The 11,895-nt window shown below is 51.2% G+C and overlaps 1 protein-coding gene across 1 annotated transcript in view; it reads left to right on the top strand.

The window, feature by feature from the left end:
* Positions 1-171: 171 nt before the first annotated feature.
* Positions 172-11,895, top strand: part of SIGLEC15 (sialic acid binding Ig-like lectin 15) — an 18,338-nt gene continuing 6,614 nt past the window's right edge. Inside the window, exons 1-2 of the mRNA XM_011949367.1 lie at positions 172-390; positions 11,440-11,499. Coding sequence (XP_011804757.1) covers positions 339-390; positions 11,440-11,499 — 112 coding nt within the window. The 5' untranslated portion in view covers positions 172-338. The remainder of the gene's footprint in view (positions 391-11,439; positions 11,500-11,895) is intronic.

Genomic DNA, 11,895 nt, shown 5'->3' on the forward strand with positions numbered 1-11,895 from the left:
GACATATAAACAGCATATAACAACAGTTTTCTGTGAGCGGAGGGCGGTCACAGGAAATGGCCCTGTTTCTTTCCCATCCTCTTTCCTGTTTCCTGTCCTGGAAAATGATCCCAGTGGTTCCCCTCTTGGTTTTCCACATGACTAAACTCCACGGGGCTTGAATGATCAGGCTGCCAGGCTGCCTCTCCCCAGTTCCTCCAGCTCCCATAGAGCCCACAGGGACCTGCAGATCTGGGCGCCCTGCCCATCCCCTTCTTTCCCCCACCACACCTGGGAGGGCCCTCACTGGGGAGGGGGCCAAGAGTGGGTCTGGCCTGGGATGTTCAGATGCTCACAGCATGGAAAGGTCCATCCGGCTGCTGGCCTGCTTGGCGTGTGTCCTCCCGACAGGTGAGTGTCTGCTACTCTCTCTGGCCCATGCTCGGGACAGAATAGATTCTGACGGTGTCTTAGGTACAGTCTGCCCTGGAAAGCGGGAAGTGCGTGTGCACAGGGCCTCCAGGCCTGTGGAGGAGGAAGAGCTGAGCTTGGGGCCTGTGGTGCCAGAAACCAGAAGTTCAAATCAGTGCTTTGTCTTGGATTTCAGGTGACTTGAGGCAGGCACCCCACGTCTCTGGCCTCAGGGTGGCCGCCTATATAAAGGCCACTTGCCCCACTCATTCCTTCGAGGATCCAGAGGACAATAGGCCAGGTACAGAGAGGACATGACAGGCTCTGAACAAGCTTCATGTGCTGCTGTCACCCAAGTGCCGTGTGTTTTGATGGGCACAGCCCGAGGAAGAAGGGAGGGGAGCACATGGGCGTTTGGGGATGATGCTTGTGCATGGGAGGGGGTGATTTCATGTGGGGGATATATTGAGGGATAGAGGCCCTCCCAGCAGGAATCCCAATGGGTGAGTGGGAACTCTGGCAGGTTTAAGCAACAATGTCATCAGTCACTTAGCTCAGTGACTTGGTATCCTGGGAACAGTGTTTCAAAGGGCACAGGGGCCATCTGCATCAGAATCCCCGGGGTTAGGGGAGGGCATTTGCTAAAATGCAGGTTCTTTGGCTCCACCTCAGACCTGCAGAATGAGATTATCAGGCAGCAAGGCCAGGAATCTGAATTTTCACCACCTTCTTGGGTGATTCTCATGCTCGATGCAGTTGAGGGTTCCTGGGATTAATGGCAAAGGCAATCCTCAGAGCCCCTCTCTCCAGATCCCAGTCCTTCCCCCATCCCCATCCTCGGACTCAGCATCCATGCCACTGTATGCTCGGCCATCACAGGCCACACGCTGACATCACAGTGTCCAGAGCTGTAAGTCAACGTTCCCTGTATGGGGGCCTGGCTCCACAACTGGATGATAAACTCCCATACCTTAGACCCCTTTGCCCTCTCCTCCAGCGTTGCACTCAGACTGGAGTCCAGCTCGGGGCTGGTTTGGGCAGTAACAGCAAACCTCTGCACAGCTCTCACCACGTGCTGGGCACTTTAGTAACTCACGTAAGCCTCATAACGCTATGAGAAAGGAACTTTGTTTGTTTGTTTTGGAGACAGAGTCTCACTGTCACCCAGGCTGGAGTGCAGTGGCACAATCTCAGCTCATTGCAAACTCTGCCTCCCAGGTTCAAGTGACTCTTGTGCCTCAGCCTCCCAAATAGCTAGGATTACAAGTGTGTGCCACCACACCTGGCTAATTTTTTACATTTTTAGTAGAGACAGAATTTCGCCATGTTGTCCAGCCTGGTCTCGAATTTCTGACCTCAAGTGATCAGCCCGCCTTGGCCTCCCAAAGTGCTGAGATTACAGGCGTGAGCCACCATGCCCAGCAGAGAAAGGAACTCTTCCCTATGAAGCATTCCTTTTTCACAGATGAAGAACATGGGGCCCAGAGAGGCTTGGCAAGTGGCAGGGGGGCAGCTGGGATTTGAACCCTGGTGTGTGGGGTTTTTGGCTGGGCCCCCCACTATCCCACCCCACACAGCCATGGACCCTTGGTGGGCACTGACAGGGAAGGAGCTATCCTTTCCCAAGTTAACCTAACTTAGCCATCTTTTTGGGATGATTTGAGGTTGGGTCCTACTGAGACAGTGGTCAGACCTGAGTGGCTGATGGGAGAGGGGTTGAGGGTGTAGGTGCTGGCAGCAGAGAAGGTCTGAAGCTCGCCTCTGCTTTTTACTGGCTGCATGGCCTTGGGCAAGCTGCCTACCTTTCTTGAGTCCCTGTAAACTGGGGTCCCTGCCACCTTGAAGAGGTGCTGGGGAGGTTCATTAGACACTACATCAAAGACCCCCAGCACAGCTCCTGGTCCTCAGTGGCTGCTCGATAAATGGCCATGAAACCTTGCCAAAGTCACACTGTTTCAAGAGAGCTGAGGCTTTGGGGATTTTAGGGAGATTTTTTTTTTTTTTCTCCTGCTATGGGTCAGCTGCTATGAATCAGCAAGAGACAAAGGATTTAGAGGAAGCACGGGCTGTGGAGTCACATGTTCAAAAACAAAAGCCAAACCGCACACCTGCTCTGTTGAGATTACTGAGTGCAGCCAAGACACTCACGTGAGCCAACTCAGCTGCAGAAAGTCGTTTTCTTTACAAACAGCAGCTGCTTCACAGTTAGAACCAGGGTGGTCCAGGCCTCCACTTCCTGACGCTCTTCTGGCTGCCCTTCTCCTGGGAGCCTCTCCTCATGGCTCAGCCAGAAGATGTCCAGGCCACGGCCTGGGCAGGAGGCCCGAGGAGCAGGCTCTGCCCCATCACCGTGTGTGCACCAGAGGCTCTGTGAGCAGATGCCTGTGCCAACGCGGGCCCGCAAGTCATGGTCCCTTCCCTGGCCCAGAACAGCCCCTTGGTGAGAGAAAAGTGGGAAGCATTTGTCCCAGAAAGGCCCCTTCCACTTTCCATGTCCTCCCCTGTAGGCAGGAGACTCCCGTACGCGACACCCAGTCCCAGCAGCCCCTAATTTCCCAGGGGCTCCCCACATAGCCTCCCTTGTCCTCCCTCATCTCCCCCCATATCTGCTTTTAAGAAGCTGGAGATGCCAGGGAATGTGGGGCAGGGGGAAGAACACTGGCCTGGGAGCTCCAACCACCCAGGTAACCTTGGACAAGGCCTCAGGTGGTCCTCAAGCCTGTGACAGGCAGATGTCACAACAACAACCGCTGTCATCTTCAGGACCCCTTGTGCCAGGCCTGTGACAAACAGTTTATTTACTCTTCAGCACAGCCTTGCAAGTGAGGCTCATCGGGGGTTCAGTGACTGCTGGAGCCTAAATGGGAACCAGAGGCTCCTGAGTGTGCGTCCACTTCTCCCACACCCTCCTGCAGTGGGCAGGGAGCCTGGGCGAAGCCTGGTGTGGAGAGCGATTTACTTCACTAGTTCTGAACTGCTGCAGAAAAACAAACCCAAATGGCAAGACAAATAGCAACGGTCACCCAAAGATGCAGGGGTGTTCATTTGGGACGCAGGGAAAGGTCGGAACCAGAGGAGACGGGCTGGTGTCACAGCCCAGGAGGAAATGGGGGGCTTTAATGAGCTGGGGCGCTTCTCTCCCAGTGGTGGTTGTGAGCAGTTTGCTTGGACTCAGGATGTCCTATCTAGGGTGGGAAGGGGAGGAGTGAAGGAGCAGGGCCCACTATGGAGGCTGGGCAGGGGTGGGGGCACCAGCAGAGACAGGCTACATCGGGCCTCTGAAGAGCAGCACCCTGGGGTGGGCACAGGCCCCACGGCAGGGTCCGCCTGTGGCCCTGCCTCTCCATCAGCTCAGGTAAGCAGGGCCACACCCACACCACAGTCAGCCTGTGGCAGAGGTGTAGGTTAAAGGGGAAGCCAGATAACCCTGAGGCAGATGGAGACCAGCCGGCTTTTCACTCACTACTCATACCTCACCCCTTCCCGGGAACCTTCAGGGTCTGGTTTGTGCTGACGGTTGGAATTTCTGCTTCCTCTCCCTCCTCCACTCTCTGATCTCCACCCCATTCTTGCCCTTTCTCTGCTGATAACCTATGTTGACAACCTGCAAGCCCAGAGAAAGATTTGCAGGGAGCAAACTGAGGGGTGGGAGGGGAGGGGCTGAGCTGCAAAAAGCCTCAGCTCCACCTACATACCTACGGGTGAGGTTGACAGCCAACGGGAGTGTCTCTCCTTGCCCCCAAAATGCCCTCTCCTGGCCCTCCAGGTGCCACAATGCTGGAAGTTCCACCCCCGGAGCCACTCTCCGGGAGCACCCGTTAGCATGCCCAGGTGCCCTCAAGGAGGGTAGACCCTCCCAGATTGTTGGGCTCCTCAGATTGGCCACTTGTCAGCTGGTAATGTCAGCCATGTGGTGGGGGCAGGGGCACAACAGATGTCTGAGGGACTCCAGCTCTGAGGGCCACAACGCTGTCCCTCCTGGAGGCGTGGTCTTCCTACAGTGACTGGCCCCCCTGGCTCCATCCTTCCCTTACCCCCTCAAAATCCATGTCACATAAAGCCCACCCCAGCAGACCTAATTCTTGTTAAAGTGCCATTCTGTAAGGGTACCCCCTCTGGCCATTATTCCACCACGACTACCACAGGACTCACTTTCCTGTCTGTGACACCCTGAAGAGGGTCTTTAATTCCAGGCATTAGTAAAACCTCCACAGAGAGCAAGTGACCCGTGCTCCACCATGAAACCGACAAGCAGCTTTCTCTCTAGTTAACAGCAGTGTGTGACAACGCCCACAAAAGATCTATACAGAGGTTCCCTTGCAAATTCCTGCTTTGCTTTCTTCCTTACCAAGAAACTGGTGGAAATCTTTGGTCAGCTGTGGCGAAACCAAGGTTTCTGTTTCTGACCCTATCCAATTGCAGCTTCTCCTGGTGTAGGCTCCCCAGCTCTGTTTCTGTCTCCCTGGAGCTCTCTGCCTACTCTGTCACCACAGGTATAGGGGCTTTGGGAGAGTAAGTTTGGCATCAGTCAACTACTCCATAGTGAAATCATGATTACAATGATGTGAGAGCTAATGCCCGATGCTGCAACCCCAATCCTTCCTCCTTTAGATGGGTCACTGCCAGGAGGCATGAAGGGAGCTACAGGGGGAATTTCACTATGAAAGACCATCAAGGCATGGATGCTTCTTTCCAAGGAAATTTTCCAAGTCGGTTTTCTGAATACCTAAAAGTCCTTTGATTTATTTTAGCTAGATACTTTTCTTTCTTTTTTTTCTTTTTTTTTTTGAGACTGAGTCTCACTCTGTCACCCAGGCTGGAGTGCAGTGGCACCATCTCAGCTCACTGCAACCTCCACCTCCCAGGTTCAAGCAATTCTCCTGCCTCAGCCTCCCAAATAGCTGGAACTACAGGCACCCAACACCATGCCCAGTTAATTTTTTTTTTTTTTTTGGACTTTTAGTAGAGAGAGGGTTTCACCATATTGGCCAGGCTGGTCTTGAACTCCTGACCTTATGATCTGCCCACCTCAGCCTCCCAAAATGCTGGGATTACAGGTGTGAGCCACCGCACCTGGCCAGCTAGACATTTTTCTAAAATGTTTTATGTGCTTTCTTGTCATTTTTATCCAAGTAGCATTTTCAGACATAGATTTTTAGAATTTAATGTCACCTTAGTAAACATCTAGAGTTATCAACTCATGGATGAGACTACTGGTGCCAGAGAGTTATGGCGACTTGCCTAAGGTCCCAAAGTCAGCATCAGAGCTAGGGCTGGAGCCCGGGACAGACCCCTGACACCCACTCTGAAGGGCATGCCACTAAAGCAGGATGCCTCTTGCAGCAGTGAACCCCTCCATGGTGCCTCGGGTCATCTCTGTGTGCACCTACTACACTCGCCTGCTGCAGTGTTGTGATGGTTCCAAGGCTTCTGGGTTCACTCCTTCTCCAAATAGTCCCTTTGACACTGTACATTTATCATTTCTGCCTAAGCTGTCTTTCCATTATTTTTTACTGAAACTTTCCTCCCTCATTGAATGTCAACTCTCATTTCTTGCTGCTTTCCAAGAGTCTACAAACAGAAACCATGTTCTAGCTTTTCAATTTTCATGTCCCTGGGCTGGGAAACCAAAGAAGTGTGTTAGAATTGTGCATAAATTAAAAAACAAATAGTGGCTGAGCAATGGCCAGACTGTCAACATAAGGAGGAGGCTGTTAATTGCCACTGCAACTGTATCCCCAGCACCCAGTAGAGTCTCTAGCACGTGGCAAACTCTCAATAAATACCTATTGAGTGAATACATGAATGAATAAATGAAGAAATTCCCGGTGAGTTAAGGACAAGGACTGGGCAATTATACTTCAGTTGGTCCAACATGCTGAACTGAGCTGCAAATGGTATAGTGTCCAGGTACTAACATCTTTTTTTTTTTTTTTTGGCAGAGTTTCGCTCTTGTTGCCCAGGCTGGAGTACAGTGGACTCCAGAGCAATCTCGGCTCACTGCAGCCTCCACCGCCCGGGTTCAAGCAGTTCTCCTGCCTTAGCCTCCCGAGTGGCTGGGATTATAGGTGTGCACCATCGTGCCCAGCTAATTTTTGTATTTTTAGTTGAGGCGGGGATTCACCACCAGGTTGGTCTTGAACTCCTGACCTCGGGTGATCCACCTGCCTCGGCCTCCCAAAGTGCTGGGATTACAGGCCTAAGCCACCGTGCCCAGCCCAACATCTTAACCTCCTGTGGTATCACCCTGAACATTTCTCCACCACCTTCTGTTCACACTCCCTGTACAGGACTAGTGAGGGAAGGGAACTAACACATATGGAGCATTTGCTGTGTGTGAGGCACTGTTTTCAGTGCTCTACATACGTGGTTTAATTCAATCCTCAATCCTATGTGGAAGGTACTATGTTCCCCATTTTGCAGCAGAGGACCCTGAGACCCGGGATATTATGTAACTTGTCCAAAGATCACCCAGTAAGTGAAGGAGCCTAGGACATGCCAGGCACAGATTGGGTGATTGATAAAATTCTGATGAAGAATGGCCAGAGGTGGAATTGCCACCTACGTCCAGCTATGCCAAAGCTAGCATGCTTCCCGCCAGACACTATGGCCCACCATTGAGGGAGGGTGTTTTGGACAACAGGAAGAATGTGGGTCTCCTGATGACCCCTGAAGGTTGACAGAGATAAAGCAGAGAGATTAGAGACCCTAGAGTAAGGAGCCATGATTCCAGTTCAGGAATCCTCCCTCCCCTGTCTTAGCAGACAGGCATAAGCTGCCAGAGGGAACTGTAAATGTCACAGGATGCTGGGGAGCTTGAATTCCAGCCAAAGCAAATGCATTTTTTCCCTGGGCAAATCCTGCTGAGTCCTTCCTACCCTCGCCCTGAGTCCTCTGGGCAGCCTCATCCAAAGGTCTCTGTGTAAGCGGGAGTCCAAGTGCCCGCTTCTTTGAATCCCATTCAGCAGGTAAACAGGAAGCATAAATCTCTTCCTAATGTCAGCCAAGATCGTAACCCTTGGTGAAAGAGCCTCTGTGTTCCCATTCTGCTCCTAGAGCAAAGCTCACCCAGGGAGTGAGGGGCCCAGACCTGCCATTTGTAGCACACTTCAGGACATTTTCAAAATTGGCTGTTGTCCTTGGTCACTGGAGCATACAGGTAAAGGTAAAAATCGTTTGAACAAAGGAGGCAAAAGTACCCAGGGTTAAGCCTTGGCTCTGTGACTTCACCAAGTTGCTGCGGTTCTGCAAGCCCCAGTTTCCCCTTCTCTAAGAGGGAGCTAATGATAGCACCTGATGGGGTTGTTGTGCATTTTATTTTTATTTATTTATCATTATTATTATTATTATTATTATTTGAGACAGAGTCTTGCTCTGTTGCCCAGGCTGGAGTACAGTGGTGCAATCTCAGCTCACTGCAACCTCTGCCTCCTGGGCTCAAGCAATTCTCATGCCTCAGCCTCCTGCATAGGGATTACAGGTGACCATCACCATGCCTGGCTAATTTTTGTATTTTTAGTAGAGACGGGGTTTCACCATGTTAGCCAGGCTGGTCTGGAACTCCTGACCTCTAGTGATCTGCCTGCCTTGGTCTCCCAAAGTGCTGGAATTACAGGCATGAGCCACTGGGCCCAGCCTCTTGTGCATTTTAAATGAGATGTACAGATTTAATGCAAACCAAGCAAATTCTCAAAAAGAGTTTACTGCTGTCGTTATTGTTGCTGTTGCTGTTAGTTCATAAACTAAAATTTCTATAAAAGGGCAAAAACCGAGATATAGATATATAGGACTGAATAGTGGGGAACCATCCAGATTCATTAGAACACTGTAGTAATGAAGAACATGGCATGCTGTATTGATACAGAGGTGAACAAATTAACCAAGATAAGTAGAGATACAGAAAAAAAACCGTGAATCCATGGAAACATGACACATGACAGAGTATTGTTTTTTAATGACATGAGGACTCCCCAAAGCACTGTGTGCTCTGGTCTCATTATGCCTTCATGCCTGGCAACCTCTATGCTGATTGATGTCCATGCCTTGTGGCTTTGCTCTGCTGTTCCCTTTGTCTACAATGCTACCTCAAGGCATCATGCAGTCCCCTCCCTTTCGCAAGGCTCTGCTGAAGTAACATGCCTCTCTCAAGGGTTCTCTAATCCCTGCCTGCCTAATCCACCCCTACTCTAACCACCCCTACCCTCTCCTGTCAGCCTGGACACCCACCCTTCTGCTCTCACATAGCAAATCAATCCAATGTCAGTGACTAGGAGGCAGGTACCATGATGGGCAACAGCAACACAAATAGAACCGGATAGATGTGGTCCCTGGCCTGCCAGAGCTTCTGTGTGTCTGGGCAAGACACACAGTTCAAAGGCAATGCTCATACTGAGGAAGTACCTATGCCAGCTCTGGGGCACAGGGGAGGGAGGCCAGCCCTAGGGTTGGGGCTCTGGGAAGTCCCCCTGTTGTAGGAAAGACTCAGTGGAGCCCTGAGGATGAAGAGGAGGAGCTGGTGAGTGACATGGGCCAGAAGCCATGTTCAGACAGAAGGGATATTGTTCATGCCCATCTTTACGGCACCTGGCAAACTGTAATGTAATTATGTCCCTACAAATCTGTCTCCCTTTCTAAGCCATGAGCCCCAGCAGGCTGATAAGATATCCTATCCACCTTTGTCACCACAGCTCATACCCCAGTGCCTGGCATAAAGTGGAGAAGTGTCCAATACATGTTTCCTGAATTGATGAATGCACAATAGCAAATAATATATGGGGAATCTGTGCCTGGCTCTGTGATGCCCACAAGATGCATGAGGTCAGAGGAGGCTGAGGTCACAGAAAGTGGGAAATAGCAGGGAACTAAGACTGGGGCTCAGCCTCAAGATTGGATAGGTGCTTTCTGCAGCTAGAAGTAGTGACTGAACCAGCCAATCCTTCAGACAGGGTCTCTCAAATTTGGAACAAGGTTCTTTGATGATTAACAACTGAACAAACAAGCTCTTTCTAGAGATAAAATGTTAGGTCCTCCACTCGGGTTCAAAAATGTAATGACGTTTGTCCAGAAAAAAAAAAAAAAGAGAGATTAGGCTTAAAAGCAGGTTGTATGAAAAAAGAACTTGTAGTTTTGAGGCAGGAGAATAGTAGAGGGAATTGGAGGTTGGATACAGGCTGGAATGAGTAGGAGCAGAAGCAATGTGAAGGGGCAGGTGAGCAAGAAGCAAGAGAAGAAGCAGAAGTTGAGCAGCCAAAACAAAAGGGAAATAAGCAAGTAAGAGCCCCATGGCCGGCAAGATCCAGACCAGACCAGTAAAGGTAAGCTTCTCAGAGATAGGCATGGGCATTAGAGAGAAAAGGTATACTTAAAATGACCCTGTATGGTAATTAGCTATTTAAGGTTCATGCATATGGACTGCATCTCATGCATGTACTTAAAATTATGGGATGGAGGTGACGCACAAGCGCACAAGGGCCAAAGTAATTAAGCAGCCTATCAATCAAAAGGCAGACGCTGGCTAGAGATTAGGCAGCTCGGGAAGAGAAGGGAAAAAAACATAAAAGGTCATGAAACATAACAAACTGGTGCTAATCTCATTTCATAAAGGTCAGTCACTCTCCCACTCCAAGGGTGTGATACTGTACCATACACTCTTGCTGCTTTGCTTTGCTATTTCTGTCACGTCCAATTGTTTGTGGCACCAAGAACCTGGAACTGAACCATCCGGTAACACTTGTACTTGATGGCAAGCTGGGCATGAACACACAGTGGGATTTTTTCCAGGTAGAGCTCCCACAGCCCAGGGCAGCACGATGGGACTCGGGACACTGCAGGTCCAGCACACACCAGGAGCCCCCAGGCTCAGGACACTACAATGAAGGAAGAGGACAGTGAGGATGAGGAGGGCTGGAGGAGGGACTGGGATTTTTCCACCGGAAAAGAGAAGGCTCAATGGGTCCAGGATGGTCATGACAAGACCCTGCATAGGGTCATCATGGGAAGGAGATATACACACGCCAGAGAACAATGGCGGTCCTGTGGGCCGCGAAAGATTTTGGTTCTGTGCAGAAGGAACGTCCGGACCTGTGATTATTCATAGATGGATAGTTCCCACGGAGGATGGTCTGCCAGCGGTGCGCTAGGGCTAAGAGGACTCCTGCCCAAGGAACAAATTGGGCTAAATTACCTCAAAAAGCAAAGAGCACTGGGCTTGGAGTCAGAAAAGCTATATTTCTCCCATCTTCAACCTGTGTGACTCTGAGCCTTCATTTTCTCACCTTTAATAATGTCTGCCCTGCCTTTCTCCACTGGGGGTTTTGAGGGTCACATGACATGGTATCTATGAAAGCGCTGTGGAAACTGCAAAGCCCTTTGGAAACACAAGGGCTGCTGTATTATTTCCTCTAAAGATCCTTTTGTGAACTGCACCCTGGGGCACTGGTTGGGCTGGCTTAGAAGCCTGCCCTCTCTCCTTGGGAGGCACCACCCCTGGCCTGATCCTCTGAGGCACGCTCCCCTCTCCCCCAAAGCAGCACACAGAGGCAACCACACACACCCTGCAGTTCACCAGCCCTCTGTGAGGTGGAGGCAGACCTCTGCTTCCAGACCTTGGCTCAACCACACATCCATGGTTCATAGGGTGGGGAATGCGGAAACTGTGTCCAGAGGTGCTTGCACAGAGCAAGGAGGCAGTGAAACAGCCCACCTCTCTTGTCTCTCAGCTCCCTCCCTGCCCAGGCACTAGGGAAGCCAGTCAGGGCACAGTCCACTTGGGTATACCTGGATTCTAGAGGAATCTCATGCACCAACTCAACACATTGGCTTCCAACCACACTGCCCCCTTGCAGGGGCTGTTTCCTCTCTGTAAGCGGAAGTGCTGTTGTCCTCGGAGGAGCCCCAAAGTTCCCAGCCTCTAGTGCACTAGAACACAGGCTGTGGAGTGAGGCGATCCTGATGGCTGGCTTGGCCTCATGCTGGCAGTGTGACTTCAGTTACTCAACTGAGCCTCAGTTTATTCACGTGTAACCCGGGGATAACTGTGTTTATCTGTAGGCTCATTTGTGAGAACTAAAATAGATACTACGGAGAACTTACTCAACACAGAGGTGCACAGTAAGTGCTTTTATTATTATCACCATCTCGGAGATCTTGGGAGTCTGTTTTAACCACGGGATCCCAGGGTTTTTCCACAGGACAGGTTTTGATGGGGAAAAACTAAGGGTAAGAATATGGGGACAAGCGGTCTGCAGGTGAGTTAGGAAACAAAGAGGGGAATCCAGGCACCTCCCAAGTCGAGGGAGTGCAGGCCCTGGGAGTGCAGGCACCAGGAATCGCCCCTCAAGTCCCAAGAGGGAGTTCCGGCTCCCCTGGAAGTGGGGGACGATCCCTGAGTCCTGGGGTTTCCAGGCTGCGGGTTGGGGGAGCGCTTCCTGGGTCGTGGGGTTTCCAGGCCGCGGGTGCGGGAGCCTCGACCCCCCGGGCCCCAGCCTGACACAGCCCGCCCCGCTC

This window comes from Colobus angolensis, unplaced genomic scaffold, assembly GCF_000951035.1.
Source record: "Colobus angolensis palliatus isolate OR3802 unplaced genomic scaffold, Cang.pa_1.0 Scaffold299, whole genome shotgun sequence".
In the NCBI taxonomy this organism is placed as follows: Eukaryota; Metazoa; Chordata; class Mammalia; order Primates; family Cercopithecidae; genus Colobus; species Colobus angolensis.